Source organism: Chelon labrosus, assembly GCF_963514085.1.
Source record: "Chelon labrosus genome assembly, chromosome: 10".
In the NCBI taxonomy this organism is placed as follows: domain Eukaryota; kingdom Metazoa; phylum Chordata; class Actinopteri; order Mugiliformes; family Mugilidae; genus Chelon; species Chelon labrosus.
In genome coordinates this window covers 840,946-868,641 of record NC_140360.1, presented here as the reverse complement: position 1 = coordinate 868,641, position 27,696 = coordinate 840,946, and the positions used below count along the sequence as shown (strand labels likewise).

The following is a 27,696-nucleotide window of genomic DNA, read 5'->3' as shown; positions in this document are numbered from 1 at the left end:
GGGATTGAACGTTAAGACTTTTGTTAAGTTCAAAAGTTGTTCAAAAATATTTTTGGCTTTGGCCAAAATTAATATTGCACAATTATGAATAATTGCCGATAGTACTATGCCTCACACGGGGCACCATTTATGTTGGGCCTGTGTACTAAGGCACTCAATATTGGGCTTTTTGCTATCATAAATAATTAATAATTATCAAAAATAATTATTTATTATTAAATAATTGGATCTGAATTACTATATCACCTCGGGGCACCACCCTTCTGAGAAGGGAAAAGATTAACTAAGACAAAGACAATTAATCAAATCAGTCTCATAATTTACTTAATTGTTAATTTGGAACTCTGATTAATAATTAACTTAATAACTATAAACAGGACGGAAGTTGGAGTTCTTGACAGTGTAGAGGTTGGCAATATTCATTCTTGTGCAACATTAAGCAGACAGGTATGTTTAAAAGACATTTATTAACAAGAATAAAAGTAAAATATACGATGTAACTGCAGTGTACTCTATACAGGTGTGTGTGTGGGGGGATAAAATGGTCGCTTTGAGCAAAGAGAAAACAAGATGGCTGCTGAGTAGGACATGTTATGTAATATTGGCTCATTTTACTGAACTAACAAGTCTAATATTTCTGTTTCATTTATGGGTTCTCTGTGGACTTTCAGGAAGCTTTGAGTCCTTTGTAGAAAAGCCTTCAGGCTGCACCATGGCCTGTTATTTTACAGGTGAGATCTTACCTGTAGCGATGCGTGGCAGCGGGTCGACCTCCATGATGAAGTCCTCCTTCAGGCAGAGGAAGCCGACGATGGAGAAGAGGTAGACGAGGATGAGAGCGAGCAGCGCCGTCAGCAGGATGGAGCGGCCGTTTCGAGTCACGCTCTTGATCACGTTAAACAGAGTCTCCTCGCGGTAGATCAGGTCAAACAGCTGCACACACACAAAAACAAAATAAATAAGGTTTATTCCCTGAACAGCCACAGGGACAGATGATGTGTTCAGTTATTTACCAGGATGCTGTAGAAGAGCTCGTGAACAAAGAGTCCCAGTGTGGAGGTCAGGACGTACGCCAGGTGGTAGAGGAACTCCACATCCATCACCATGGCCTTGTAGCCCATGATAAAGGTCCCGTTGTTCCCAACAAAACTCACAACAAACACCACCTTATTTAACAGCTGCAGACAACACAACAACATCATTGTTCACATTTTAAAATCCATAAAAATATTCATATGTTCACACATGTAACTCCCCAGAGAAACAGTCACAAAGACATGCTACGTATCAATGCTAAGCTGCTACGTATCAATGCTAAGCTGCTACGTATCAATGCTAAGCTAACTGTCACTACTAGATGTCTGCATTCTGTTTATTAGCTCACTATTAGAAGTTAGATCAAAGTATTTCTGTTCCCATTAAACGTGTTTTCCTCGGAGAGACGCCCCAGTGGCAGATGGGTAATGTAGTGTGACTCACATTGAGCGATCCCAGCAGGATGAGCGTGTTGCCGATGCCCAGGTGGTAGATGGAGCGGAGGATCAGAGCGAGGGTGAGCGGCTGGAGGCCGTAACGCTGAGAGAACAAGCCCAGGACGGACAGACCGGTCAGGATCCAGAACAGCATCAGCAGCAGGGAGTCGTCTATCGCCCCCACTGAGGAGGAGACACGGGGGGGGGGGGGTATTATCATCAGTACTAGAAATATCTTCAGTAGTATTACTGTCAGTAGTATTATCTTTAGTACTAGTAGTACCATCTTCAGTAGCAGTAGTAGTATCTTTAGTAGCTAGTATTTGTCTGTAGTACTAGTAGTATTGTGAGCAGTAGTATCATCTTCAGTAGCTAGTATTTGTCTGTAGTACCAGTAGTATTGTGAGCAGTAGTATCATCTTCAGTAGCTAGTATTTATCTGTAGTACCAGTAGTATTTTGAGCAGTAGTATTATCTGTAGTACCAGTAGTATCATCTTCAGTAGCTAGTATTTATCTGTAGTAGCAGTAGTATTTCTCTGTAGTACCAGTAGTATTTTGAGCAGTAGTATTATCTTCAGTAGCTCGTATTTGTCTGTCGTACTAGTAGTATTGTGAGCAGTAGTATCATCTTCAGTAGCTAGTATTTATCTGTAGTACCAGTAGTATTGTGAGCAGTAGTATCATCTTCAGTAGCTAGTATTTATCTGTAGTACTAGTAGTATTGTGAGCAGTAGTATTATCTTCAGTAGCTAGTATTTATCTGTAGTACCAGTAGTATTTTGAGCAGTAGTATTATCTGTAGTACCAGTAGTATTATCTTCAGTAGCTAGTATTTGTCTGTAGTAGCAGTAGTATCATCTTCAGTAGCTAGTATTTATCTGTAGTACTAGTAGTATTATCTTCAGTAGCTAGTATTTATCTGTAGTAGCAGTAGTATTTGTCTGTAGTAGCAGTAGTATCATCTTCAGTATCTAGTATTTATCTGTAGTACTAGTAGTACTGTGAGCAGTAGTATCATCTTCAGCAGCTAGTATTTATCTGTAGTACCAGTAGTATTATCTTCAGTAGCTAGTATTTATCTGTAGTAGCAGTAGTATTTATCTGTAGTAGCAGTAGTACTGTGAGCAGTACCTTGTCCAGAGTCGTAGGGGTAGAAGAAGGCGATGATGAGGTTGATGAAGACGGCCAGGTTGAAGGAGATGCTTCCCCACAGAGTCATCCTCCTGGAGAACCAGTAGAGCAGCGGCATACCTGGAGAACGGACCAACACCTGGTTGCTTTTACCTTCACACACAACAACACCTCTCACTATCACTTCTCCCTCTGCTGTTCACTCACTCCTCAGCTTCTTCTGCCACTCCATCTCTCCGTGCAGGAAGGAGGTCTGCTCGAAGAAGTGCGTGACCTTTGACCCCTGCTCGTCCTGCTCCGTGGTGTTGAACACTCTGAACTTTGACTCCTCGGTCAGAAACTCACAGATGGGATGAACAGGAAACACGATCTGCTCCATGCTGCGGTCCTCCCTCACAATCTGGACACACCACAACATTTATATACTCTATGTACATACATCGGCCCTTTGCCCTCAGAACTTGTATACTTGGTGGTCTGGGTTCTGAAGTAGTTGATTAACTGAGCATCAGTAGCATTAATAGCATTGTTAGCATTGTTAGCATTGGTAGCATCGGTAGCGCTACTTGCATTGATGGGACCAGAATCATTGGTATCATCATTAGCACCTGTAGCCTCTGTAGCATTGGTAGCATCGGTAACACCAGTTGTTTTGGTAGCACCAGTTGTTTTGGTAGCACCAGTAGCATCATTAGCATTATTAGCACCAGTAGCACCAGTAGCATCATTAGCATTATTAGCACCAGTAGCATCATTAGCATTATTAGCACCAGTAGCATCATTAGCATTATTAGCATCAGTAGCATCAGTAGCATCATTAGCATTATTAGCACCAGTAGCATCATTAGCATTATTAGCATCAGTAGCATCAGTAGCATCATTAGCATTATTAGCATCAGTAGCATTAGTATCATCATTAGCTTTATTAGCATCAGTACCTCTATCTGGGACGTCAGCTGCTCGTAGTACTCTAGGGGGTCGGTTTCAACCACAGCAGCTGGAGCTGAGGACGTTAACATCTGGGACAGAGGACGATTGTTCAGGTTCAGCTGTAGAGACACAAGAAGGATGAATGGATGAATATATGGAAGCACTGATTAATGGATGGATGAATATATGGAAGCACTGATTAATGAATGGATGAATATATGGAAGCACTGATTAATGAATGGATGAATATATGGAAGCACTGATTAATGAATGGATGAATATATGGAAGCACTGATTAATGAATGGATGAATATATGGAAGCACTGATTAATGGATGGATGAATATATGGAAGCACTGATTAATGAATGGATGAATATATGGAAGCACTGATTAATGGATGAATATATGGAAGCACTGATTAATGGATGGATGAATATATGGAAGCACTGATTAATGGATGAATATATGGAAGCACTGATTAATGAATGGATGAATATATGGAAGCACTGATTAATGAATGGATGAATATATGGAAGCACTGATTAATGGATGAATATATGGAAGCACTGATTAATGGATGGATGAATATATGGAAGCACTGATTAATGGATGAATATATGGAAGCACTGATTAATGAATGGATGAATATATGGAAGCACTGATTAATGGATGGATGAATATATGGAAGCACTGATTAATGGATGAATATATGGAAGCACTGATTAATGAATGGATGAATATATGGAAGCACTGATTAATGGATGGATGAATATATGGAAGCACTGATTAATGAATGGATGAATATATGGAAGCACTGATTAATGAATGGATGAATATATGGAAGCACTGATTAATGAATGGATGAATATATGGAAGCACTGATTAATGACTGGATGAATATATGGAAGCACTGATTAATGAATGGATGAATATATGGAAGCACTGATTAATGGATGGATGAATATATGGAAGCACTGATTAATGGATGAATATATGGAAGCACTGATTAATGAATGGATGAATATATGGAAGCACTGATTAATGAATGGATGAATATATGGAAGCACTGATTAATGAATGGATGGATATATGGAAGCACTGATTAATGAATGATGAATATATGGAAGCACTGATTAATGGATGAATGAATATATGGAAGCACTGATTAATGAATGGATGGATATATGGAAGCACTGATTAATGAATGATGAATATATGGAAGCACTGATTAATGAATGGATGAATATATGGAAGCACTGATTAATGAATGGATGAATATATGGAAGCACTGATTAATGAATGGATGAATATATGGAAGCACTGATTAATGAATGGATGAATATATGGAAGCACTGATTAATGAATGGATGAATATATGGAAGCACTGATTAATGGATGGATGAATATATGGAAGCACTGATTAATGAATGGATGGATGAATATATGGAAGCACTGATTAATGGATGGATGAATATATGGAAGCACTGATTAATGAATGGATGAATATATGGAAGCACTGATTAATGAATGAGGGATGAAAGGATGAGTGAGTGTGTACCATGGAGGAGATGCCCTCCTCTCCCTCTTTACTCTTCTTCTGTGGTTTCAGGAGGTTGTGCAGGACTTTGTTGTGTCTCGCCAGCTGACAACAAACAAACAAACAAACAAACAAACAAACAACAGAGGGTTTGTTTCCACGGCAACCGACAACTGACAACAGGAGGCAGCCAATCAGGAGCTGGTGTCTAGTCACCTGCTGAGCCAGGATGTAGATGTTGTGTCCGACGTCTCGGGGAGAAACCTCGGCCTCGTCGTATTCACAGTCCTGCTGGTAGGCCTTCTTGATCACCTCCACCTGAACACACACACACACACACACACACACACACACACAGTTACCCTCCACAGGAACACGTCCACATCTGCTTCGTGAACATCTGGATCAGGGTCTGACCAGCTCTCGCGGCCTCAGGTTGAACAGGATCCTCTCTGCGTTCTCGCTGTCATGGCGACTCTCCATCAGAGCCAGCAGCAGCTTGGAGGCGTTGTCCTGGCAACCGGGAAGAAGACAGCAGCCGTCAATCATCTGGACGGAAGACAACTCCACACCACGTCTCTCTGGTTAACATCTGAACGCCCTGATCGTCTCCTTGACAACCGGACCACCAACACAGTATATGCTAACAGCTAACCGCTAACCGCTGGTTTAGTCACTGATGTCACTGAAGTTTTTATGGTGGAGGGATGAGGTTTAAATAGGAAACTCTGTGGGTGGAGCTCATCACAAACTGGAAGGACTAGTGTCCATTAATGACCTGGATGACTGAGAACCGATTTAGTCCAGACCTTCTCTGTCCTCAGACTTTTTAAATCCTGACGCTGCTCTCAGAGCTCAGAGCTTCTGTCCTGATCTATGTCTCCATCACACGTCCACTGATCTCGTTTTCCTGTTCTTCAGTGGTGTGTGGTTTTAAATAAAAAGATCCAAGGGTTTTAGAAGTTGATATTGGATCAAGATCAATTAGGATCAGAAAACACAATTTTTAAATCCAGTTCTAGTATCACATCGGTCCCTAACAGAGAGACTCCTGCCAACAACTTCCTGCCACAGAATAATCGTAGGTGAGCAAAGTTCATCTGGCTTCAGGCTCCTGGAACATACCTTCATTCAGACCGTGGAGAAAGAGACTGGAGCTTTGAGTCTTTATCCTAACCGGAATAAAAATTGTTTGGGTTCTTTTAAATTCTAAGGCGTCTGAACCACCGTGTGCTGGGTGGAAACATGAAGGTGAACGTCTGAACCACAGACCTTCAGCTGCAGCACCATCTCCATGCGGTAGCGACACAGAGGACTGATGTCGTTCAGGATCAGAGCCGTGATGATGTCGATGCCGTTGGACTCGTGGGTCACGATGCACGTCTGTAAAAAAATACAAAAAATAAAATCAATGATGAGACAAACCTCTGAGACAGAACCCAGGGCCCGCTGCTCGCTGGCTTCCACGTCGACCTTCAACCTGTTTCCCTCCAGACACAAAGAACCACCAGCTGATGCTGTTATTTATCAGTGTTGTTGAGTTTAACGTCTGTAAAATACAGTTTAAAGGAGGTTTAATTCTGTGGAGGACTTCCAGGAGGTTCAGAAAACGTTTCTCATCCTCTCATCTGTCTCTTTATGAAGGTCTGAAGCCGTCTCAGTGACTTTAACGTAGCACAGAGACGATTCTGATCACCTGAGAAACACTTTGCTTACTGGTTGGTCTGTTTGCAGGAACATTCAGCTCCTCGTTAACTGTTTAGCTTTAAGGGTTAGCTTCCTGCTAACGTCATTAAATAAGGTGTTTCTATCACAGACAGCAACTAGAGCTCCCCCTGGTGGCTGGCTGCAGTATAGGTCATAAGCTCCACCCCCTCCCTGTTAGTGGGCGGGGCTTGGGCCAAACTAAAACACTAAAATATAAAGAATCTTTTTCTGTCATTGCTGATATTCTAGTGATTCTGTCATTTCACCGGACTGATCAGACTCTGGATCCAAACTCACAAGATGGACGCCGGGAAAATGGCGTCAGTTTGACCAGTGACAGGAAGTGGAGACGTGTTGTCCATATTTATAGACAGTCTATGGTGATCTAGTGAAGAAGAGGATTGTTTCTTAAACATCTTCCTCTCAACACCAGACTGCTTCACAAACTAAACTCACACACTAGTGAGGAGAAGTCAAACGGACGTTCCATTAAATGTGAAGTTTAGTTTTTTGTTTTGCATCAGGTCAAAGTAGAACGTCATGAGAACAGACCCGTCTGAGAACACTTATGTTCCTGCAGTCAGTGAAGGCATCGTAGAGGCTGCAGCTAACCGAGCGGTGTCTGCGGGGGTCACCTGGTTCTCCTGGCAGGGGCCCTGGCAGTACTCTGTGAGGGTCTCCAGAGTCTGGATGATCAGATGGACGTTTGATTCGTTGATGTAGAGGCCCAGCAGGCCCAGGCCGCCGGTGGTGCTGCCACACATGATGTCCAGGAACTGGAGCGTCTCACACACCAGGTTGTAGTTGGTCTTATTGTTCTGGCAGCGCAGAAAGTTCTGGAAACACAAAGACCAGCAGACTGAAAACTGAAGCTGCACTTCACGTAACGACCTCTAGATGGAGGTAAAGGAACAAACGGGTTCCTGGTTCAGTGCAGAGACGGACCTGCAGGTCATGGTTGTGGTTCTCACAGAGCAGCTGGAGGAACCTCAGGATGGGCTTCATGATGGTGACGGCCGGCCCCATCTCCGCCTCCACCTCCTTCTCCTCTGAAGCAGAATGAGCTGGCAGGATGGAGGGGCCTGCTACCGGGGCGATGGACTGTCCCTGGACCAGCAGAGGATGACCTGAACCAGGAAGAACCAGAGCTGCAGAACCTCAGAGACAGAGAGGACAGAATATCATCATCGTTCTGTTATTTAGTAGAAGAATAAAGTTATAATCATCTTAAGATTCTGTCTGATCATCAGATGGTTTTGGTTCCAGCAACAGAAACTTAATCATCATTCCACTTTATGTTTATCTCTTCATACTGGGTCGTTGTTTGTTAATCTAAAGCTTTTTTAAAGACGTCCAGTGATCATGTTCTTTAAGAGAAGACCATTGACTGAATGTAAAACTCACATAAAACCCAGAGAGCAACCTGAAGGACCAAACATCAGACGTGTCCTGGTCCATACTCACCGCTCTCCAGCTCCTTCTCGTTGGCCTTGTGCGTCATCTCTCCCACATTCACTGAAACCGTGGCTTTAATGTCGGTCTGAGCTTCTTTCATCCGGTCGTGAAGAACCTTGAAGAACTTCTCTGACTTGTTGTCGCCCATCATCAGTTTGTAGAAGGAGTTCTGCAGGAGACGGAGAGACATGAAGACCAAAGGTTGAAGTGTAGAGTTCACTCAGATCAGACTGGTCCAACACCAAGACCAGGACCAGTTTAAGACTGGTCTAGAAGAAAACCAACACCTGAAACCAGATCAGTTCTAAACCGATCTGAAGTCAAAACTAAAACTCTTCGTCAAATTGGAGGCGCTGAAAGAAAACAGCTGATTATTTTGCCTACATTTCTCTTTAGTTGACTGAACGTTTTGTACATTGCTGATTAAACACAGTTTAAAGCCTTAGTTACATGGGAATAGTTTTACAGATAGTTTAACAGATCACTTCCATCTCCATTTCTAAAGTAGAATGGGAGGTAGAGCTTTCAGCTATCAGGCTCCTCTCCTGTGGAACCAGCTCCAGTTTGGGTTCGGGAGGCAGACACTCTCTCTATTTTTAAGGTCAGGCTTAAGACTTTCCTTTTTGATCAAGCTTATAGTTAGGGCTGGACTAAACCATCCCTTAGTTATGCTGCTATAGGCCTAGGCTGCTGGGGGACGATGCACTGAGGACATGTCCTCTAATTACTTATCTCATACAATTCTCTGCTATTACTGTATAGCATGTTAACTGCTGCTTGATGAAGATGGATGTTTATCTCCTGCTCCTCTCTCTTTTATCTCTTTTCTGTCTCTACCCGGCTGGCCTCAGGCAGAAGGGTTCCTCCATATCAGCTTAAGGTTCTGCTCAAAGTTTCTTCCTGTTAAAAGGAGTTTTTCCCCTTTTTTGTAAAGCATCTTGAGATGATCTGTATTTTTATTGACGCTATATAAATAAAACTGAATTGAACTAAATTACCTGGAACCTCTTATTTATTGAGGTTTATTGCCTTCAGATCTGATCAGTGTTATACAGTGAACCTCTATTTAATAAATGTCACACTTCAAATCATCCTGTGGTGAAACTAATCCAGCGTTAATCAGCATCTCTGGGGTTTAGTTTCATTCATGCCTCTTTCCACTCAGGAACGATGAAGGCTGCGTTTAGATGTGATGGGTTTTATTTAGTGATCCATTCACGTCTTCATCACATTTAAAAACTCCAAAGTAACTGAATCTGTCATGTAGAGGAGAGGAAGCAGGACCAGAGACAGAGTCAGTAACTAAACCGGGTCCCGTGAGAACGGTGCTTCCTGTTACCTGGATCTCAGTGTTCCCTCCCTCCAGCAGACAGATGGCCAGCTGGATGCTCTCCTGGAAGATCTTGTCGTTCTTGGTGCTCATCACCAAATCTGTGAACAGCTTCGTTCCTCCTTCTCGGTCCAGACGACACTGAACCGCCGCCACCGCCGTCCAGTCGCGCTCCTGCTCGCCGCCTGAGACACCAACACAAAACGCCTTCAGATCCTTCAGATCCTTCAGATGCACCGATGCATCGGCCTCCTGGAGGCAAGATCTCACTACCACGGGTCAAATGTGTCCTAAACCAGGTCCAGGACCAGGTCCAGGACCAGGTCCAAAGAGGAATCATGGTAGATGTAGACAAAGTTTAAACTCAGACCAGTCTAATGAGGCTCAGACCGGTCTAACTAGGCTCAGACCGGTCTAACGAGGCTCAGACCGGTCTAACGAGGCTCAGACCAGTCTAACTAGGCTCAGACCGGTCTCTGTAGCCATGAGGAGGTCGTTGGTAACGTTATCATGAACAGACATGAACTGAACTCAACCCTCCACTACAGCTGATGAGTTTCTCCTTCTCTCTTCATCTACAGGACCAACAGACCTCAGCTTTAAATTCTCCACTCTCCTCCTACGCTTCCTCTTCCTGTCTGTGATGTCACTTCCCTGTTTACTGGCTAAATCCAGTTTCACAATAAAAGCACTTCCAGAGGGCTTAGAGTGATTTCAGACGTGAAGGCGTCTTTGTGTAAATGAAAGGTTTCACCTGCAGCTCCGAGCTCGGCCAGGTCGTTCTTTGGGTTGTTCTTCCTGTTTGGGAACAAGTAGTTCTGCAGTAGAACTTTCCTCAGAGAGATCCCCTGGAACAAACCATCAGAGAGTCTGGTTACAGCAAAGACGTCCTCACAAGAAGAACCGCAGGTATTTTACAATATCTGTCCGTTGAAGGATCAATGAGACAATCCGACTGAATATGAAGAAATAAAAACCTATGAAGGACTGAGAGTAGAGGGCAGAGTGGATTTGCTACATTCACCACTATACTACTACTACTACCTATACTACTTATACTACTAATACTACCTATACTACTATAATCTATCACCACTGTTTTATATTTATATCTGCATTGTCTGTTTTATGGTGAGAGAGAAACAGTTTCCTTCCTCTGAAGTCCTAAAACATGTAAAACGTAGTCGACACAAGCAGAGAGACGCTATAACAAGGACAAAGACTCTTCATATAGAAACTAAATGAGTGGAAACAAACTTTAACACAGACTGATGTTACAGATGTAAACCACTCCAGCCTCAGCGTCTTCTCTCTCAGACGTTCTGACCTTTTCATCAAAGTCCAGAGTCCTGATCAGCATCTCCTGCAGCGTCCTCAGGACTTTGATGCACAGCTTCTCCTCCGAGGACATCAGAGCCTTGGTGTGCTGGATCAACCTGACAAACACAAACACACACATATATTTCCCATCATGCCTCAGTGCTGGTGTGTCGGCGCTGCAGTCCGTTTCAGACTCAGAGGACCCACTTAGAGATGAAGCCTCCGGACTCGCAGCGCTGCCGAGCGTCGGTTCCTTCGACGAACAGCAGCTCCGGCTGATGGAGGACGTCCACCAGGACGGACAGCTCAGCGTTGACCAGCGGCTTCAGACGCTCCTCCAGAGTGTTAATGATGTCCTGAAGAACAAACATCAAACCGTTAAAGACCAGAGACTCAGACATCAAGATAAAGAGAACCAAAATGAATTAGGACCATCCATCACATCCATGTCTCTATGGACCCTGGTCTCTATGGAGTCTGGTCTCTATATGGACCCTGGTCTCTTTATGAACCCTGGTCTCTATGGAGTCTGGTCTCTATATGGACCCTGGTCTCTTTATGAACCCTGGTCTCTATGGACCCTGGTCTTCAGCAACCCCTTGACGAGAACTGGACCAAGAGTTTAGAGAAATACCACAAAGGTTCTAGTAACAATAGAACCAGGCCCACTCTCCATGTGGACATGTGTAGAACCAAAGAACCCAGAGGAGTTTGACCTATTTGCTTGTTCCCACGTCTCCTGCGAGTACCTGCAGCTTCTCGATGATGTTCTTGTAGTCCCAGGGGTTGCTGGGGGCGCTGGGTCTGGAGGAGCGCAGCGAGGATTTGTAGTTTGGGTTGGAGCGGGACAGAGAGTTCAGAGCTGAGCTGGACAACATGGAGCTGATCTGAGACTCCAGGTCCAGAGGTAGAGCGATGGATCGACTCTTCGCTGGACGGAGACGGACAAAAGGAATCAGTGTTCAAACTAGAAAATATTAGTTCAAGTCGTCTGGAAACTCAACTGAAATTAAACAACGTGTGTGAAATGGATAAAACACTGAAATAGTGACAATATACCCAGAGGTTAAATTATTATTATGTTTAGCTCAAAGTAACTGATAATTAAAAGATAATGAAGACATTTAATATTAAACTAAACAAGTAATGAGTAATTACATAATAGTAAAACTTACCTAAAATATGAAATTGTCAACTACATGAAATAATTATCTAAATAATTTGGTGAAATATTTAAATAAATTGGACGAATTAGAGAAGAATCATTGATAAAGAATAATTACAACTATGGTTAAAACAGTGATGTTAAACTAGCAGCAGTTACATACAAGTGAAATATTTTATTCAGAATTAGATTAGAAATGTGCAAATTTATTAGAATAATTATTTTTTAACATATAGTTTAATTATAATTAATTAAATGTTAGGTTCAGTTCAAAATCAAACCAAAATTAAATAAATTAAACAAAATTAAATTAATTAAATAAAAGCTACATTTAACTATAAGAGGAAATACTCAACTAAAACTAATTGTTAAATAGTTTAATTATAAAATTCATTCTAGTTAAATATAATAATAAACACTTTAATATGTTAGCTAAAACTAAATCTGTCAAAAGGTTATAAACACTGGATGAGTTATATCAGCAGCTGAAGGTAAACGGACACGAATGAAATGATCAGAGTTTTGTGGAGGACCCGTGTCTCCGTGGGTGGTGGGCGGGGCCAAGTGTAGGCGGAGCCAGGTGTGGGTGGGGTCATGAGTGGTCGTTACCTGTCATAGCCAGCGTCTTGATGCAGGCCTCCACCTGTCCTCTGTGCTGCTGCTGCAACCAGGGACAGTCCAAGAGACGGACGGAGGACTGGAGCAGCTGAGTCACGATGGTGTGATGAGTCTGAGAGACAGAGACAGAGACGGAGACAGAGAGACAGAGAGACGGAGACAGAGAGAGAGAGTCAGGACCTGAGCCCAGAGTCTTGACGTCTTGACCAACATTTAAAAGCGTCTTCATGTCCTGAAGGTCTTCACCTGCAGGGAGGTGCTGTTCTCAGAGAAGGGGGAGCTGAAGAAGGCGTTGATGGTGTCAAAGACCACGTTGATGATGTACTTCTCCAGGACCGGATCAGAAAGACGCTTCTCTCGTTTGTTACAGACCTGCAGAGGACGAGGGACCAGGACAAAGTCAACCCTGGACTCTGAAGACACACCAGCTGATCTAAGACACTTAAACACTCAGTTTACTTCAGAAGAATCATCTAAAGATTTGGCTTCAACAATAGTTAGTAGTCATCTAAAAGAAATAAGAATCAAACGGTAAAAGTAGAGTCAGCTTCAACTGACTCAGTCTCTCAGCTGGTGAACAGATTAAACTTCTTTATTTACTGATGTGGAACTAATGAGGTTTAATCTATTTCCTCAGTGATTCCTAAATGTCCACGCCGTCCCATTTGACGTCCTGTTTGACGTCTAATCGTCTGATCTTGACTCAGTTTGGACCAAAGTTCTTTGTCCTTACCCGAGCCATGTCCACGGTGAAGTCTTGGAACAGTTTCCAGATGTGGTTGGACGTGTAGATCTCCTTCATCTCCACCTCCGTGTCCACGTAGCAGTGATTCACAAAGTTCACGTAGGCGATTTTCACCTGGGGACGAGCAGACGGACACATTAGCCTCAGCAGATATGGACGCTGTTTAGTCCAGCTGCACACGGAGTACCTCGGTGATGCAGTCCTCATGGGTCACCACCCTGACCACGTCCTCCAGGGGCAGCAGCGAGGTGCATTTAATCTCAGTGTAGACGTTCTTTCCCTCGGCACAGGCCGCCAGCAGCTCCACCAGAGAGATGTGATACCTGCAGAGACAAGACACGAGACACGAGACACGAGACACGAGACAAGACAGTCAGCACAGGTTAGTGGACCTCCACCGCTCTGTGGTTAACGGGGACCAGCTGAAGGATTTGTGAGCTATCAGTCTCAGGCTTGTCCTCATTGATGGACCAATGAATTGTGAATTCTACCAGTGAACTCTAAAAGAAAATGTCAGGACATCTGTCCATGAGCTGAATGTGAAGAGAAACTGGGTCATGCAGCAAGACAACGAGAACCAAGAACACAAGTGGTTCTACAGAAGAACGGTTAAAGAAGAACAAGATGAATGTTTAGGAACGGCCAAGTCAAAGTCCTGACCTTAATCCAATAGAAATGTTGTGGAAGGACCTGAAGCAAGCAGTTGATGTGAGGAAACCCACCAACATCTCAGAACTGAAGTGGTTCTGTTCTGAGGAATGGGCTAAAATTCCTCCAAGCTGCTGTAGACCACTGATCAGCAGTTACCAGAAACATTTAGTGACAAGGAGGTCACAGCAGATACTGGAGACAAGGAGGTCACAGCAGAGACTGGAGACAAACGTCTCCATCATCTCTGTCCACATGGACTCCATCTTGGTTCATCTACCTCCATGTTTCTGTCCCTCACCTGGGGCTGATTAGTAGAGGTTACCATGGTTACCACCACCACCACCACCTCTACTCCTCATCCATCAGTCTGATCTGACTGTATGTGTTTTAGTTTTAAGTTCTAACTCAAGAGTTTAAAGGTTTAAACTCAGACAGCGTCATGGTTACCTGAGTGGGCTGTTCTCTCCAACCCCCTCCCTGCTCTCCGCCATCAGCTCCAGCATGACGTTGAAGGAGGCTTTGTCGTTGTAAAAGATCACCACGTCCTCCCCCGCGTTAGTCAGCTACAAGAAAAGACAGAACAACTTCCCAGCGTCAGCACAAGAAATCACAATCAGCTGTTTCCCGTCCAACGTGACGCGTCCTCACCTCAGTCATGATCATGTCCTGACACTTCTTGACGTACTTGCCCTCGGCCTTGATGATGGTGTGCAGGAAGTTGAGGTACTGGACGTGGCGGCCGTGCGTGGCCAGGCAGTGGATGAAGTGCTGCAGGACGCTCTCAGAGATCTCGCTGCACAGCTGGTAGTTGTTACTGAAGATGTGCTGCACGGTCTCGGCCTCCAGGAGCTGGAGGACGACAGGAACAGGTCACGTCTCGTTAATGAATCGCTTCAGTTCAGTTCAGTTCAGTGAACCAAGAACAAATCTGTTTAATATGTTTAACAAGTTAGAAAACAGAACCATTCACGTCCAGACACTGATCTGACACTTTAGTCCATGTTACCTAATAAAGAATAATTAAACCTTAAAAGAGTTAGCTAAAAATAACTAAATAGTTTATTATCACTACTAATATTATCAGAACTAAATCTCAGCGTCTACAAACCTCAGCTGTCCTGATGACAAATAATAAACGAATCAAACCCTGAAACTAAAAACTCGCTTCATACAAGTAAATTATTTAAGTTACAAACATTTAAGACTGAATTATCATCTGTTGTTTCTCATTGGCTGGAGCTGAAATATAAAGTAAATAGAGACTAATCAAGATCAGACGGTTTCATTCAGTTTATAACAAAGATTATTTGTTGACAAATTAAAAAAGAGAGATTCTGATTTTTTTAATTTCCTCTTTTTCTTTTTCAGAAAACGTAACTTCCAATTTACTAGTGAGATTTCTTAAACAAATGTTGTTAATTGAACTACTTAATAAATGATTTAGGGACCATTTTTATTTATTTCTTTATTTTGATTCTATTTATTACCCATACTATCTCTGTAATAACATATAAATATATAATCCCTGTAGTTCCTGTTTACATCTTTCCTCTTCATGTTTATCCTCCATGGACAGTTTGGAGACTAAATACATTTAATGCATAGTTATCTGGAGATCATTTCTATTGTTCTAGTTTTTGTTCCTTGTTCCTTAAACGTGTCTGGTTCTTCCACGTCATGCTGCTCACTTGTGTCTTAAATTGTCCCCTGAGGACAAATAAAGTTTTCTGAATCTGAAATCAACTGTTATTAAAGCTGCGTACCCCAGGGTTGAGGAAGAGGTTCAGGTTCTTGTGCAGCAGGGTTTGGTTCTCCTGGTTCCCCATGCAGAACTTCTGCAGGAACAGGTGAGTGTACCTGATGATCTCCTGCATCTTCACATCGTTCTGGACGCAGAGAAACAGAAGACAGAGTTATCACCTAAATCTTTGCTTCCGACGGACTCCAGAGTCGACTCATTTGCTCTTATTTTGGCGGTTTCGGGGCCAGGGTACCTGGTCGTAGGAGACCTGCAGCAGGTCCAGCATGACTTTATGAGCTCCCATGTTCTTCAGCAACCTCTGCTGCTTCTTCCAAACTCCACTGCTGCACATCTTATTCAACCTCTCCAGGATCTGCAGAAGAGAGACACCACGGAAGTCTTTCACACACTGACACAGGACGTTACTTTCATTTGCTCTTCTTAACACTTACTTAACGACGGTCCTGCAACAAGGTTCCTTCAATACACATTTAAAGAATTTAAAGAGTTAATAAACATACTTCTGCAGGTAGCAACCAGTAGGAGGTCCTGAACATTACTTGAGGGGTCCCCCAAGGGTTACTCCTGGGCCCATTACTGTTTATATTTTAAAAGCTCTACATGATAAATGTTGACTACAAAAACGATGCTATGTCTTTTATTTGCATAAAAGCTAGTTTGGTTCATAAAGAAACTGGAGGTTATTACTGAATGTTATTTGCGGCGTTCTCCAAGGCTCGGTGCTGGGTCCATTACTGTTCTATATTTGTGGCTCGCAAAATGTTTATCATTTCAGCACAAGTCAAGAAAAAAAAAAGATATAAAATTAATAAAAACTTCCAGCAACCTGTTGTGTACGTTGTTATTCTAGGTTTTTAGAGGGGATATTGCAGGAAAGTTGTTTCAAAATAAGAGACAGTGTAGATCTGTGGTGTCCTGCCTTCATTCAGCACAGGGAGTGGACTTACCAGCCGCCAGCCATTGTCATCAACTACAGCTTCTACCCCCAGATCGTAGCCTCTAGACGCCAGGTAGACACAATCCAGCCTTTGTATTTCACCAACCAAGCCTTTGACCTTTAAAACTAATCTTTTCCTGCATTTTATCTCCTGTTTCCAGCTCCCGTCCTGCTGCCCTGCCTGCTTCAGTTCCTGCCTGCAGTCATTGTCTGTGGATGTTCTCTACATCAAGCTCCGTTCCTGTAATACATGCCTGTAAACCCTACCGGCCAGCGTGGTGCGTCCCGCATTTGGGTTCAGTTTCTAGACAGAGGTCTTAAAAAAAAACTCACTCTGTCAGAGAAGTCATGATTAAAGTTTATGGAAGTTCAAGCGCAGCACCATTTAGTACCATTATCACATAACATGTAGGTGCTCTTTGTGTTTTTAAAGATTTAAACTAAACCAGGAACTGAACCACACCTGAGTCTCATTACATTGATGGAAACACTTCTGAACACATGGACTCTGATTGGATCCTAGAGGAGCACCTCTCTGATATGTAATATTGGTTATTTTTAGTCTTAATATTTCTGTTCTATGTGTTTGGTTGGGTTCTCTTCGTCTACTTTCAGGACTTGTGTGGAGATATTTCTACCGGACACTCTTCCACTCTCTCCAGCTGGTTTTTAAACAAACATCCATCAGTATATCACTAAGAATGTCACATCATAACCTAGAAGTTTCACAATAACCAAATGAGCAATCTCACATTACTACTACCGCTCCAACGTGTCTGTGTCACTGATGAAACTTCAGAATTTCAAGATTCTGAAAGAACAGCGTGATGCTGCACAATAAATGGAATTAAAAGTTAAGAACGTTTAATTCCAGTGTGAACAGACTGTGTGATTGATTTGCTGCCAAAGCTGATGATTGGAAATATTGAAAATCTTTACTGAGACAATACAAAGTAAATCTGACTGTAGGATTTAAATAAGTGGCAACAACTGAACAGATGGAAGCTTAAATCAATTACAGTGAAAAACAAACCTTTTGATTTAATCTGATATAAAACAATAACTATTCATTTTGTTACTGTCTGTCATATTCACAGAATTCAAACGTGTCCTTTAGAAATGTTTTCATCGTTTACGTTGGTGACGTCTGGTAGACGCTGGTGACCAGAGGGATTATTAGATGAAAAACAATTAAGTGTAATTATTCTGAGCAGCGGAAATCACCGTTATGAAGAGACGAACATGAGAGCACCACATGAAGGACCTCGTCAACAGAAAGACATGTCAAAGCCCCGCCCACACTGATTGATTGACAGGTGATTTGTTGGAAGTGCGCTGCAGACACTGGACACGTTGCAGAAGGAGGCAAAACAAATGAACTGATTAGAAGGTGACGGAGGACAGATGTTTTCTCACCTCTTTGACTTTCTGGTAGTTTTCGTTACCCTTCTCCAGTTTCTCCTTGGTGGGCGTTGTGTCCTCTGCTGTCCCCTACAGGATGCAAAGGGTAAGACAGCATATGCAGTTCTCGCTGATGCCCACAAACTCTATTGCACATCACAACACATACTGTTTCTTGAAGCCAACGTTTTTGCATTTTGTGCAGTGAAGTTCCTCCCAACTAGCCTGGCTCCGCCTGCCTACGTACTTCCGCTCATTTGCATTCCCTACAGTATTCCGTCTGGAATAGCTTGATCCGCTTACGTTTACTCCGGCCAACTGGTTGGCGAACCAATCAGCGAACAGAGGGCGGGTCTGAGAGCGATTACGTTTCAGTTGCTCGCCGAGTTTGAAATGTTTACACGAACGGAGACGGATATACTCGAAGCCATTCGCTCCGTTGTGGATATGCTTCCTGGAATTACAGCACTTTTATTCCAATTTCGCGTCCTGAATTGCAATAGGGGATGGCAGAGTAGCGATTTGTTTACTTGTTGCGTTCTTGAAAGCGGAAGTACGAGGCAGCAGAGCCTGAAGGCTCCGGCGCATAACATACGTCATTACCAAACGTTAGTGATTGGTTAAAGGAACTCCGATGATTTTAAACCTCAAACTGTGCCCTCCCACCAGGAAATAAACGTTTGCCAATGGAGCTAGGCCAGACTCTCTGCGAAGTCAGAGAGTCTGGTATCCAGGCTACCTCCCAACAAACTCAAATCAGGAACTCCAATAAAATGTTTAGGAGTAAGGCTCCGTTCAGACTTTTTATTAACATCCAACCTGAGCATACGATTACCTGTACCTGTGTTGACACCTACACTGTAGTGTGTGTCTGTAAATCAGCAGCGCCATCATGTGGTCAGTAGAATATTGTACCAGCTGCTGTCTCTAATGGATCTCTACCTACCGCTGGATCAGAACCATCAACAGCTGCTGGTTGACTTGGAGACATGATCCAGACTCAGACCAGAATCTTTTAAAAGGCTCTCATTACTAATGAACAGACATCACTGATTCATGTGATCATTTCTACTAGTGGTTGAATGAATGAGTTAAACTCCTCTTCCACAGATCAGCCCTGTTGAGTAGGTGGTCTTTAATGTGACCCAGGACTCACTGTGTGTTCACACTACCAAAGGAAGGAGGTCACATGTGTCCCAGACCACCTCCACATGTGGACTGACACCAGATCAGTGTTCACACCTGGACCTGTTTAACCTGGACACTAGAGACCAGATCAGTGTTCACACCTGGACCTGTTGAACCTGGACTCTAGAGACCAGATCAGTGTTCACACCTGGACCTGTTTAACCTGGACACTAGAGACCAGATCAGCGTTCACACCTGGACCTGTTTAACCTGGACTCTAGAGACCAGATCAGCGTTCAACTCAACTCAACTCAACTTTATTTATAAAGCCCTTTAAAACAGCTGTGGCTGACACAAAGTGCTATACATAAAATACAACCTAAAATATAAGACATCAAACATAAGAGACAATATAAAAGCAATAAAAACAATATAAAAACAATAATAAATGATAAACAGTATTAAAATAATAATAAAACAGAACAGAAAACAGGGTCTCATGCTGTGTTAAAGGCCAAAGAATAAAAATGGGTCTTAAGATGTGTTTTAAAAATGGACAGCGAAGGGGCTTGTCTGATGTGTAGGGGGAGATCGTTCCACCTGGACCTGTTTAACCTGGACTCTAGAGACCAGATCAGGGTTCACACCTGGACCTGTTTAACCTGGACTCTAGAGACCAGATCAGCGTTCACACCTGGACCTGTTTAACCTGGACTCTAAAGACCAGATCACTTAGGATGGATGTTAACACAAAGACTGAACGGGGTCTAAAATGGCTTTTGAAATAATTAGCCACTTTGGATTTGCTCAGTAAAAACAAAAATCAACTTAAATTTTAACAGATGTTGTTCACCAACTTAAGATGTTCTAGGAAAACAATCGGACCATGACAGTGATCATCTCATTTACTTCAACCAGCTACATAAACAGAATTAGAGGAAATAACCCAGAAAGTGGCTAAAAGCTCAGGTGACATGTTTAACACATGTGGCTCATTGCTTGTTGTCTAAGGGTTTGATCTGCCACGTCAGTGAGTATATACTGTATGAATGTATTAGAATATAAATACATTTTCTTTATTTCACAGTAGAAACAACAAAAAAAGAGAGAGACATAACATGCAACCAAAGTCCCACGCCACAATACACCCCCCGGACCACGTAGCCAGCTGAGACACCAGCAAGCCCCACACCAACGTACAGTCAGTTTAAAAACCAGGATGCAAAAGTTCAAAAATACACATTTTCTTTTCTGTTTAGGTTCAAGAGCAGCTCTCTGGTTATTTGCAGAAGTTAATGTTATCCCAAGAAAATGGCTCCTGTGTCAGTTTGAATTTGTTGTGCACAGTTAGTAGATGTTAAACCATTTGCAACAACCTCCAGTGACAGCCACGTAGACAGAGCTAGGGTTAGTCCTGAAACAGAGTGGAAGTCTCAGCAGCAAGTCCGTTAATGTCAGCTCCTCCTATGAAGCGTACGACTAAAGCTGTATGCTGATGATGCTGCACTCTTCTCCTCGTCTTTAGACCCACCCTGAACTCGCTGAACTTTTCATCATGAATGTTAAAATCATATCAGCGGAGACAGGAACTCTCTGGTTGGTTTTGATGAGTTAAATCATTTAACTGTATCAGGGTGCAACTAAATCAGCCTTAAACATCAACGCTTGACATCACGGTGCCAAAACAACTTTTACTTCAGTAAGTCCTTGGTCTTATCCCTAATGGGCCTAAAGAGGATAAATGAGTGTTCCTGCTGTTTTTAATCTACAAGCTCTTCCTCTGGTGATCTTCCTTTACCTCCACGCTCTCAAGGAATAAACGTATGAAGCTGATGATAAAGCCGTTGTTGCCTCTTACCTCTCCTTTCTCTTTCTTGTCCTTCTTGTCCTTCTTCCCGTCCCCTCCTCCAGAGCTCTTCTTCTCCACCCACAGTTCAGATTTCTCCACCAGTGTCCTCAGGCGATCTAGATCCGCTTTGATCAGCTTGTAGTTCTCCACGTCCTGACCCGAGATCAGCAACTGGACCTGGGAGGATTAAAAAGATTCACATCATATGAGCAGCTGATTGGTTCCTGTATATAACCCCGTCAAACTAAAGCTGTACGCTGATGATACTCTGTTTTCCACATTCTTATTTCTTTTTTTCTGACTTATGTTCCTTTTATTTACTTTGTAGTTGGAATCCAGCTTTAAAAATTTAAACATAAACCTTGTGCGTAATCTGCAAAGTAGTTAAATCAATCCGTTCACACAGATCTAGCTCCTTCAAACAGCCATGTCCTAATCAATGAAGCGTACAAATTACAAATTGACATTTTAAATTTTAACAAAAGACAAAATAACACATAGTGATAAGAAAAGAATATTTCAAAGTGGAAATGTCTCAGCCTATATATATATTTATTTATGCAACAGTCACAGCTGTAAAATAGCAAAATCTCACAAATTATTAGAAAGCAAACGACTATAAGATCAAATAAAGTCTTAAAGTCTATGGTCATTTATGAAAGCAGGATCGGTTTTTGTGGCCGAAAGTTGTCTCTCTGTTAGGAACCGATTCTGCTCCAATCAGATCATTTGAGGGCGGGGCTTAATGTGGTGATTGACAGGAGAGTAACAGTAGTCACAGACGTCATCAAACCCACCACCATCCCAGTGTAAATGTTCTGGTTGTTGTTTATCCAGTGTAAATATTTTTTGTATATTTGAGAGCCGAGTTTCCATATTTTATTTTATTTTATTTTATTTGCTTATGCGTAATGGGTGCAACCAAAACTAATTCCTTGTATGTACAAACTTGCTTGGCAATAAAGTCTTTTCTGATTCTGATTCTGAGAGACGTGGAGTTGAGAGCAAAAACCTTTTTTCCTCTGCATCGGTTGAACCACGCCTCGTAACAAGAGTTAGCAGATTCATAAGAACAGAATCTGGCTGCGTCTGGTTAGTGCGTACCTGTTTGAAGGTGTGCAGCACTTCCTGTCTCTGACTGAAGTGTCTGAAGAGCAGCTGCAGGGCTCCGGACACCAGAGGAGCGTAGTTGTGCATAGTGAGGTGGATCAGGACTCGTAGGAACATACGACCACCTTCATCGTCCACCTCCAGGATACTGTTCCCCTTACTGCACAAGACATACCTCATAAAAAACTACAGGCGTCATGTTTATACACTGATGCTGTTTTTGCATCCTCCATAATTTTCTACATTTCTGCATAAATATGACTCAAGTAGACAAAGAGAAACCAAACAAACACACGAAACAGAAATGTTAGACTTGTGTGTTTGTGTACTCAGGAAAATGAGCCAATATCACATATCAGAGAGGAGCTCCTCCAGGATTAACTCAGAGTCCATGTGTTCAGAAGTGTTTCCATCAATGTAATTAGACTCAGGTGTGGTTCAGTTCCTGGTTTAGTTTCAATAAATCAGGGATTTGTCTCAGTCTGATCTTCACAACACATGTTTGTAGAAGTGTATGATGGAAACAGCGTTGGCAGAAGGATGGGGGAAGGTTAAAGAAACATCTCAAACACACAGTCAGACAGATTGATGTAGACCACTGATCAGCAGTTACCAGAAACACACTGATATGTAATATTGGCTCATTTTAGTCTAATGGTTCAGTTCCATGTGTTTGACTGGGTTCTTCTGTTTCTACTTTCAGGACTTGTGTGTTAAGTCACTGATGGTTTGAGTCATTTTTATGTAGAAAGAACATTTAAGCATCAGTCTGTGTTTCTACGTGTCCATTACGTACCCAACTCCAAACATGGCCTCGGCCTGCTCTCCAATGTGCTGCAGGTTGATGTTGGCTGAGGAGGAACAAACATGTGAAGGTCACTAAACAGGAGCTAAGCTACAGAAGGACGTTCATCAAGCTCAGGCTGCTCAGATCGTTCACTTCAAAAAGATAAAATGGAATCACTGCCTCTGGGTTTCTATTAAACGACTTTATTTAGGTTCTACCTGTTGTTTCCATGTCGACTGGGATGTCTGGCAGCATTGGGAGAAGCAACAACACAACAAATAACTTTTATAATAACAGATCAGAATTATAAACTGGCAACTAAAACATTTCTATTCATGTAATCCAGTGAAAGTCTTGTGAGAGATGAACCTGAAGCTCATCCTCAGTTTAGAACAGCTCCACGACCACAGGACCAAAACCATCAGACCATCAGACCTGCTGAGTCTTCATAACGGCCTTGTCCCAATAAACCTCCTAACCAACATTAAACTCACTGTAAATAAAACCTGTCTGAGGCTAAAGACGTCTGGAAAAGATGTATGTAAGATTAAATCAAATATCAGTGACTAAATCTAAATCTATTTTTCTAGTAAACGTCGTCCATGTTTATATACCATCTACGGTTGAAACGTACCAAAATATTTGTGATTAGTTATGAGACCATGGAGGAGTAACTTAGACCCTGGTGGATTAACACTGTATGTGAAACCCTGATAAGACTGAATGTAGTCCATTAAACATCTCCTGAGAGGGAAACAAACGATCCTAACGATCCTAAGTTAGAGAACCAAACCTGCGTGCTCCATGTTGGTCGTAGCGTCAGCATCGGCCATGGGGTAAACGTCCACAAACTCCTTCTTAAAGACGGACAGGAGGAAGGAGAGGCGGTAGTCCAGACGAACATTCAGGATGAACTGACGAGGACAAGGGTGGAGTTCAGTTACCGTGACAACAAATGACTAAAATGCTCTTTAAAACCACAGTAAGTGAAATAACAGTTTAACCACAGACCCCCCCACCCCCCGGCTAGCTGCAGTCTACGTTACCTGTAGTATCTCCAGTATCTTCAGCTTGGTGTCCATCACTGTCAGGTCCAAGTTGTCAATACTGTCTTTACTGCCTCTCTGTCCATCTAGCACAAGCCCCGCCCCTCTGGCGCCGCCGCCTCCAAATATGGACTGTTTTCTGTTGAGGACCATGGTGGACATCATCTGACCCATGCCATGAATGGAGCGCTTCACATTCTTCCCTTAAGACAGAAGAGAACAACAAATGTCTGATTTATTCACCTGGCAACAAGAAAATAAATCACTGCAAGGGGCCCCTCCAGTGGGGGCCCCTCCAGTGGGGCCCCTCCAGTGGGGGCCCGTCCAGTGGGGCCCGTCCAGTGGGGGCCCCTCCAGTGGGGCCCGTCCAGTGGGGGCCCCTTGCAGTGGGGGCCCCTCCAGTGGGGGCCCCTCCAGTGGGGGCCCGTCCAGTGGGGGCCCCTCCAGTGGGGCCCTGGGACAGTCGACACTCTAGAGAAAGAACAACAACCTGAAACAAAGAACTATTATTTACAGACAAACAGATCAGATCTCAAGTTCTGACTGGGGACGCATGTGGAGACACATTTATATTAAGACCAGGTATGGACAGGACCGTCTCTGATGTGATGCTCAGGTGATAATGTGCACGTGGACTGAAGGAGTCAGAATACCTGAGGCGTCATCGTGGAATAAAACCCCGGTGTGTCCAGGAGGGGGGCGGCAGTCGATGATGCCCAGCAGGGTCCTGGTGAGTCTGAGCAGCTCAAAGAAACTGTAGAACCCAAAGTAGATCAAATGTCTGGCCAAGCTCACCACCTGGAGGACGAGTGGAAGAAGAAGAAGAAGAAGAAACGGTGACGTGAGACAAGAGGAGGAGCGAAGGACGGAGGTTTTCATCTGAGGAGGAGGAAGAGGAAGACCTCGTATGTGAGCTTGTTTTTCTCCTCGTTGTGGAACGGCAGCTCGTCGTTCAGGACGTTGTTGAGATACTCCTCCATGAACACCATGGTGTTGGAGAAACGGTTCTTCTTGTTGTCTCTGCTGTCGTCCATGTTGGAGTCGTAACTGCAGATGATACAAACCAGAACACGTCAGGTGATTGGTCCTTATACGCTGACCTGGGAATGTTAGAGGCACCTAGACACCAAGACCAGAGAGCCTGGGTAGCTCAGACGGTAGAGCATCAGACTTTTAATCTGAGGGTCCAGGGTTCAAGTCCCTGTTCAGGCGTCTTTATATTTATATACCACATGTAGTCACGTCACATGGGGGGGGTGATAGATTGGAGACATGAATTTATAGGCGAGGACCACGAGGGAATTAAAAGACACGAGACAGGATTTGTTTCTGCATAATTCCTGGTATCAGTTATAGAAAGTTCTAGATGACTGACGGCACAGACAGTCTGAGTTGTGAGAGGTGTAGGAGCAGAAGGTTCCTGATGCTACTCGACAGGGTTTTGTGTTGAGTTAACATCACAGGAGGGATTTAACAGAGAACAGCTGACGACCAGAACTAGAAGAACAGTTCTGCAGAATAAAAATCGACCAACTCTTTGATGGTGATGGAGGTGGGGATCTCCGTCCAGAGGCGGGCGAACTTGACGGGGGTCACCAGCTCCTGGGGGTCTCGGTCTACGTGGGCGTGGAGCATGAGGCGGCAGAAGGAAGCCCTGAGGTCAAAGGGCAGAGTCTCGTCCATCATGCACAGGAAGATGAGCTCCACGTCCAGCTGCTTGGAGATCTCGTCTATGGCCAGATACTGACGGTCCAGACACATCCGGGCAAAGAGCTTCAGCTGGTACCTGAGGACGGGTCACATTAGATTTAGTTCAGTTTGAGTAGTTTCACTGTAAAGAATAAGACCTCTGAGTGTGGGGGTACCTGTAGTAGGTGAGGACGTTCTCATCGTGAGCATTTCCTTGTCTTGCTTCCTGGGCCAGCTGTCTGACGCTCTTCTCTTGCTGCTCATTGGTTTTGTCTGTCCACACAAGCCACACCTACAACAACAAGACCACAACAGTAAAGACGCTCTCCTGTTACGATGTGACGCTGTGATCTAAACAAAGACCTGAACCTCCAACAACTTAGGGATCTGAGAAGACCACCACCAAGGGAGAACACTGCACCCTGAGTCTGAAAGGTGAATTATTATCTGTCCATCAGAAACCTGTCCCTGGTTATCTCAGACAGTCAGCACACTGTAGAAGGTTTTAACTCCCCAAGCTGAAAAACCACTGGAACCCAGAAGAACTGTGTTTGATTACAAGTAATTATAAGAACACGTAAGGTTGAAAACAAGACAAGTCCTCTGTTAAGGAACGTTTGTGAGAAGTTTAAAGAGGTGGCACATGTTTAAGGTTTGTGAGTTATAAAAGCTGAATCACTACCAAGCAAGACAGATTAGTCCTGATTTGACCTGACAACATATGAAGATGTCAGATGTACAAGATGCTTCAGTTTGGGGGTATAGAGGCCAGTTTTAAGTCTCTACTTCTTACAGTGTACAGAGTGACTTGGATGGAGAGTGTTGGAGGCTGCAGCTGCATTAGTTTAACCAAAGGGTGACCACGTCTGAACTAGGGCCGCTCTAAACTAACATCTAAAGAGATACAACACCTGAACAGGGACTTGAACCCTGGACCCTCAGATTAAAAGTCTGATGCTCTACCGTCTGAGCTATCCAGGCTCTGACAGAACATCTGGAACAGAACGTTTTAATCTGAGGCACATCTCTTTGAGTTTAAGTTAATCTCTATAACAGGGGTGTCAAACTCATTTTCACCGAGGGCCACATCAGCAACAACATGTAACTGTAAGACAGTATAAATGTAACTACTCCTTAATGTTAAATAACTCTGAATGTATTACTTATTCAAATATTACATATGCGTTTGCATAGATGTAAAACAAATACATGTTTACTAGTTGCTCTGTTATAACATAAACCCTTTAAAATTGTCATGTTAATAAACCCACATTACTCCATCAGTCAATGATCAAACCATCAAAGAGAATAAAGGAATATATCATCCAATCAGAGGCTGAGCTAGACTTTTTCATTGTCTCTCATTTTGACTGACTGATAAACATCCCGTCATAATCTATTTTTACCCGTCACTTTATTTTATTATTTTTTATTAAATGATAATAATGACATCATCAACAGCATTTAATGGCCAACAAAGAGACTCAAGAATCATGAATCTAGAGTCTGTTTAACGGCTCAGTTGAGTTCTACCACGTTTGATTGATATATAATCAATAAACTGAACCATTCAAACATCTGACATCTCATTTGACAGAGAAACTAAACGTACTAACAGACTTGACCACTAGAAAACTAAGACACTCAGACACTTACGTACAATACACAGAGAACCGACTCTTAACCGATTCTTAACCGACTCTTCCTCTACTAATCAATGGGGACAAGAGCCAGTTAATGTGCTCACTCGCCACCTAGTGGTCTGGGCTGTGAATTGCTTCAGGTTTTTCCGTCATTCACCGTTTAAATTAAAAAAAAAACGGCGAATGACGGAAAATATTCGGTTAACTTGACCCCTGCTGCATCCGACACTAGTTATGACATTAACTTTGTTCTAAAACTTTTTGTCACAGTTGTTAACTC

General features: G+C 43.0%; 1 protein-coding gene across 4 annotated transcripts in view; it reads right to left on the bottom strand.

Moving 5' to 3' along the window:
* itpr3 (inositol 1,4,5-trisphosphate receptor, type 3) overlaps window positions 1-27,696 on the bottom strand; it is a 61,783-nt gene that overhangs the window by 7,581 nt on the left and 26,506 nt on the right. The window contains exons 19-54 of one of the 4 annotated variants that reach the window (XM_084554034.1): window positions 25,950-26,065; window positions 25,619-25,870; window positions 24,987-25,131; window positions 24,738-24,882; window positions 24,085-24,287; window positions 23,832-23,952; window positions 23,048-23,102; window positions 22,246-22,411; window positions 21,151-21,318; window positions 18,180-18,254; window positions 16,059-16,178; window positions 15,828-15,950; window positions 14,713-14,913; window positions 14,512-14,627; window positions 13,601-13,736; window positions 13,402-13,527; window positions 12,915-13,040; window positions 12,660-12,780; window positions 11,635-11,816; window positions 11,093-11,241; window positions 10,893-11,001; window positions 10,320-10,413; window positions 9,575-9,750; window positions 8,245-8,404; window positions 7,726-7,937; window positions 7,416-7,616; window positions 6,346-6,456; window positions 5,491-5,586; window positions 5,290-5,391; window positions 5,095-5,178; window positions 3,544-3,654; window positions 2,813-3,005; window positions 2,606-2,725; window positions 1,480-1,655; window positions 1,014-1,178; window positions 744-933 (exon numbers count right to left, since the gene is read on the bottom strand). In XM_084554034.1, the coding sequence (XP_084410160.1) occupies window positions 744-933; window positions 1,014-1,178; window positions 1,480-1,655; window positions 2,606-2,725; window positions 2,813-3,005; window positions 3,544-3,654; window positions 5,095-5,178; window positions 5,290-5,391; window positions 5,491-5,586; window positions 6,346-6,456; window positions 7,416-7,616; window positions 7,726-7,937; window positions 8,245-8,404; window positions 9,575-9,750; window positions 10,320-10,413; window positions 10,893-11,001; window positions 11,093-11,241; window positions 11,635-11,816; window positions 12,660-12,780; window positions 12,915-13,040; window positions 13,402-13,527; window positions 13,601-13,736; window positions 14,512-14,627; window positions 14,713-14,913; window positions 15,828-15,950; window positions 16,059-16,178; window positions 18,180-18,254; window positions 21,151-21,318; window positions 22,246-22,411; window positions 23,048-23,102; window positions 23,832-23,952; window positions 24,085-24,287; window positions 24,738-24,882; window positions 24,987-25,131; window positions 25,619-25,870; window positions 25,950-26,065 (5,146 nt within the window). The remainder of the gene's footprint in view (window positions 1-743; window positions 934-1,013; window positions 1,179-1,479; window positions 1,656-2,605; window positions 2,726-2,812; window positions 3,006-3,543; window positions 3,655-5,094; window positions 5,179-5,289; window positions 5,392-5,490; window positions 5,587-6,345; window positions 6,457-7,415; window positions 7,617-7,725; window positions 7,938-8,244; window positions 8,405-9,574; window positions 9,751-10,319; window positions 10,414-10,892; window positions 11,002-11,092; window positions 11,242-11,634; window positions 11,817-12,659; window positions 12,781-12,914; window positions 13,041-13,401; window positions 13,528-13,600; window positions 13,737-14,511; window positions 14,628-14,712; window positions 14,914-15,827; window positions 15,951-16,058; window positions 16,179-18,179; window positions 18,255-21,150; window positions 21,319-22,245; window positions 22,412-23,047; window positions 23,103-23,831; window positions 23,953-24,084; window positions 24,288-24,737; window positions 24,883-24,986; window positions 25,132-25,618; window positions 25,871-25,949; window positions 26,066-27,696) is intronic. The other 3 variants (XM_084554035.1, XM_084554036.1, XM_084554037.1) reach the window with 3 other exon arrangements.